The sequence below is a fragment of the Cyprinodon variegatus genome, unplaced genomic scaffold (assembly GCF_000732505.1).
Source record: "Cyprinodon variegatus isolate N-32 unplaced genomic scaffold, C_variegatus-1.0 Scaffold183, whole genome shotgun sequence".
NCBI classification, from domain to species: domain Eukaryota; kingdom Metazoa; phylum Chordata; class Actinopteri; order Cyprinodontiformes; family Cyprinodontidae; genus Cyprinodon; species Cyprinodon variegatus.
In genome coordinates, this window is record NW_015150636.1 from 680,325 (window position 1) to 683,538 (window position 3,214).

Genomic DNA, 3,214 nt, shown 5'->3' on the forward strand with positions numbered 1-3,214 from the left:
GCCAGGGATAACGTTAGCCCGTTTGCAGCAGCCAGGGATAACGTTAGCCCGTTTGCAGCAGCCAGGGCTAACGTTAGCCCGTCTGCAGCGGCCAGGGCTAACGTTAGCCAGAAAATAGGAACAAATCAAAATGTTCTTTTGATTTGCTGATTTTTCGTTGTCCCCCCCCCCCCTTAGGTTTACAGCTTTCCAACAAACGAGGTCAGCTGCCGTAAATAAAATGTTGCAATAAAACACACTACAATTCTATTCAAAGTCACAAAACTACCATCTTTCAATATTATTATCATTTTTTTTAAGTTTCTTTATTTGACTATTTAACAGAATTCAACATCTTTTTTTTAAATTACCTCTAAAAATTGATCATTTATCCTATTAATTTCTAACCCCATTCTATCTTAGTATTTATCAAAATAAATATTCTATATAATTGTATTTATTAACATTTTTTTTTTAAATGTGGACAAAGCTTTTTTTTAGTTGTTAAACATAACTGTAAATATTAAATTCACAGATGGGTTACTGTCTAATTTTAGCCCTGATGAGTGTGTATGGAAAGCAACAGTGGATAACATGTGTCAGTCTTTATTATTATTATTATTATAGAAATCTAAGAACGGTTTTATGTTTTTTCTCTGTGTGCAGGCACCAGGGTTCGGATTTGGGATAGCCATATCAGGAGGTCGGGATAACCCTCATTTTCAGAGCGGCGAGACCTCCATCGTTATCTCAGACGTGCTGAAAGGAGGCCCTGCAGAAGGCCTGCTGCAGTAAGATTCTGTTCTTGGATCAAATGATGGGTTTTAGCTTTGAGTTACTCCCCTTGAATAATTAGTACATTAGACATGCTTCAGAGAGACTCCAGTCTGTCTGTTCTTTCTTCTTTTTTGCCTGTAGGGAAAATGACAGAGTGGTTATGGTCAATGCTGTGTCCATGGACAATGTGGAGCATGCGTACGCTGTCCAGCAGCTTCGCAAAAGTGGGAAAATTGCCAAAATCGTGAGTGTCACAAAGGGTCTGGAAATGTTTACTAGACAAACATTTTTCTTTTAGGAAAGCAAAGAAAAGCAAATTCTAGGGAACTAATTAACTGATTTATTGAAATGAAATGTTTGTCATCTTGATCCTGAACCTCATTTCTTTTGTCAGACAATCAGACGGAAGAGGAAGGTGCACGTTCCCATGGGCCGGCTGGGGGAGAGAGAAACGATGTCGGAACACGACGAAGAGGAGGACAGCTACGACGAAGAAATATACGAGACGCGGAGCGGGCGCAGTGGTGCTTACAGTGGCATAGGCGGGGCCATGGGCAGACGCAGCGGTCGGAGCAGCGGACGAAGGGACCGCGAGCGCAGCGGGTCACGAGAGAGAAGCATGTCCCCGCGCTCGGACCGCCGCTCGCACAACCTCCCCCCTCGCCCCGCCAAGGTCACGCTCGTCAAATCCCGCAAAAATGAAGGTGAGGCTCGAAAAGTCGGGGATAGAAATGAATAACGGGGCATTGCCGTTTCATGCACCCGACCTTAGCCAAGTAAATCTTCCAAATCACCTCTGGGTGAGAGCCAGAGTAAATAGAAGTTGCCAGCCTTAGCAAAATCTGAGTAAACTCAAGTAAATAAGTAAAAGAGCAATTAATCTTCTTTAATCAGTCTGTTAATCCCAGCGGGAGCAGCAGCTGTCAGCAGAGCGTTTGGTGTGGTCCCGCTGTCCTGTGAACTCTCTGTGCTAACATGCTCTTTGTTGCTGTCGTTCACTCTGTAAGCAGAATATGGCCTGCGCCTGGCCAGCCACATCTTTGTCAAGGACATCTCCCCCGAGAGCCTGGCCGCCAGGGATGGCAACATCCAGGAGGGGGACGTGGTACTGAAGGTACGGAGAATTCAGCTAAATCTCCTACCGTGTTTTATTATGGAAAACAGAAACTGTTTATCTTATTCAGAATGTTTTCCTCCCCAATGCTGCATCACAACACATCAATTTTCCTTGATTTAGGTTCGTTCTCATCGAAATATATTGCATTTTACCTCTGTTCTTTAAATAATCGCTTATTTTCACTATTTGTCTGTAAATTGTACATCTGCATCCTTTAAAATCACTATTTTCAATGATTTAATGGTTGGTTGTAGCACAAAAAATAACTTTTACACACCTAAACGTTTGTTTTTACAGCTCTATGTATAACCTGGCATTTTTTTATTTATTTAATACATAGTTTTTCTGTATTGAAGGTTTAAATATTAAAGGTCAATAATTAGTAAAAACTGCATTTTGATTGGGTGACTGTTTTCCTAGAGCTGATATCTTCTTCTTTGGCTTGTCTCAGATTAATGGCACAGTGACAGAGAACCTCTCCTTGATAGACGCTAAGAAACTGATCGAAAGGTCAAAGGGCAAACTAAAAATGGTTGTTCAGAGAGACGACAGGGCGACCCTCCTCAACATCCCTGACCTCGATGACAGCATTCCTTCAGCTAACGCCTCCGACAGAGATGGTGAGTGTGGGGTATTCCGCTGAAAGGAGCGTGGAGTAATTCCTACATGATGGTGTTCTCTGAACACGTGACTTTTCTTTCACCAGACATTTCAGACATCCATTCTATGGCATCCGATCATTCCAACCGATCACACGACAGACACCGTAGCAGCCGCTCCCGCTCCCCGGACAGGAGGTCCGAACCCTCAGACCACTCCCGACATTCACCGCAACAAATCAGCAATGGCAGGTAAAATGTATTCCGCCGTGTTTAATTGATAAATGTAAAGGTGGTTTGAATTAAATCAGTAGGGAATATTCTGGATTTTACCAGAAAATGAAAATCTGTGAAATGGAGTTAGATCGGTCTCAATTTTCACAATTACACATATGTGATCCATACATGCACACGACAAGATCCACACACACACAGCGTGTAATTTAATCTATAATTGTTTATGGACCAGAAATACTTTGGCAAATCTTGTTCTGTGCATTTATAAATCACATATGTAAATTTGTGAAAATTGTGTGAACTGTGAAAGCTGAAAAGTAGAAAAGTCGACTTTTATTTAACCATCTTGTTCTTTAGATGATTAATATTTAAGGTGAAAACATTTAGTTATTTTGTCCCAGTGCATGTAAAAGATAACCTGACTCCGCCAGATGAATTTGCTCCGCATATCCATCTGGAAACCTTCCGTTGAAGTCATTTTGGGAAGGGGCGAAAATACTGGTTA

The 3,214-nt window shown here is 41.8% G+C and overlaps 1 protein-coding gene across 1 annotated transcript in view; it reads left to right on the forward strand.

Annotated features, from left to right (window-relative positions):
• The window catches only part of LOC107087409 (tight junction protein ZO-1-like), a 131,676-nt gene that overhangs the window by 104,297 nt on the left and 24,165 nt on the right, over positions 1-3,214 (forward strand). The window contains exons 4-9 of the mRNA XM_015378979.1: positions 646-770; positions 898-1,000; positions 1,151-1,460; positions 1,767-1,870; positions 2,325-2,493; positions 2,580-2,724. Of these exons, the coding sequence (XP_015234465.1) occupies positions 646-770; positions 898-1,000; positions 1,151-1,460; positions 1,767-1,870; positions 2,325-2,493; positions 2,580-2,724 (956 nt within the window). The remainder of the gene's footprint in view (positions 1-645; positions 771-897; positions 1,001-1,150; positions 1,461-1,766; positions 1,871-2,324; positions 2,494-2,579; positions 2,725-3,214) is intronic.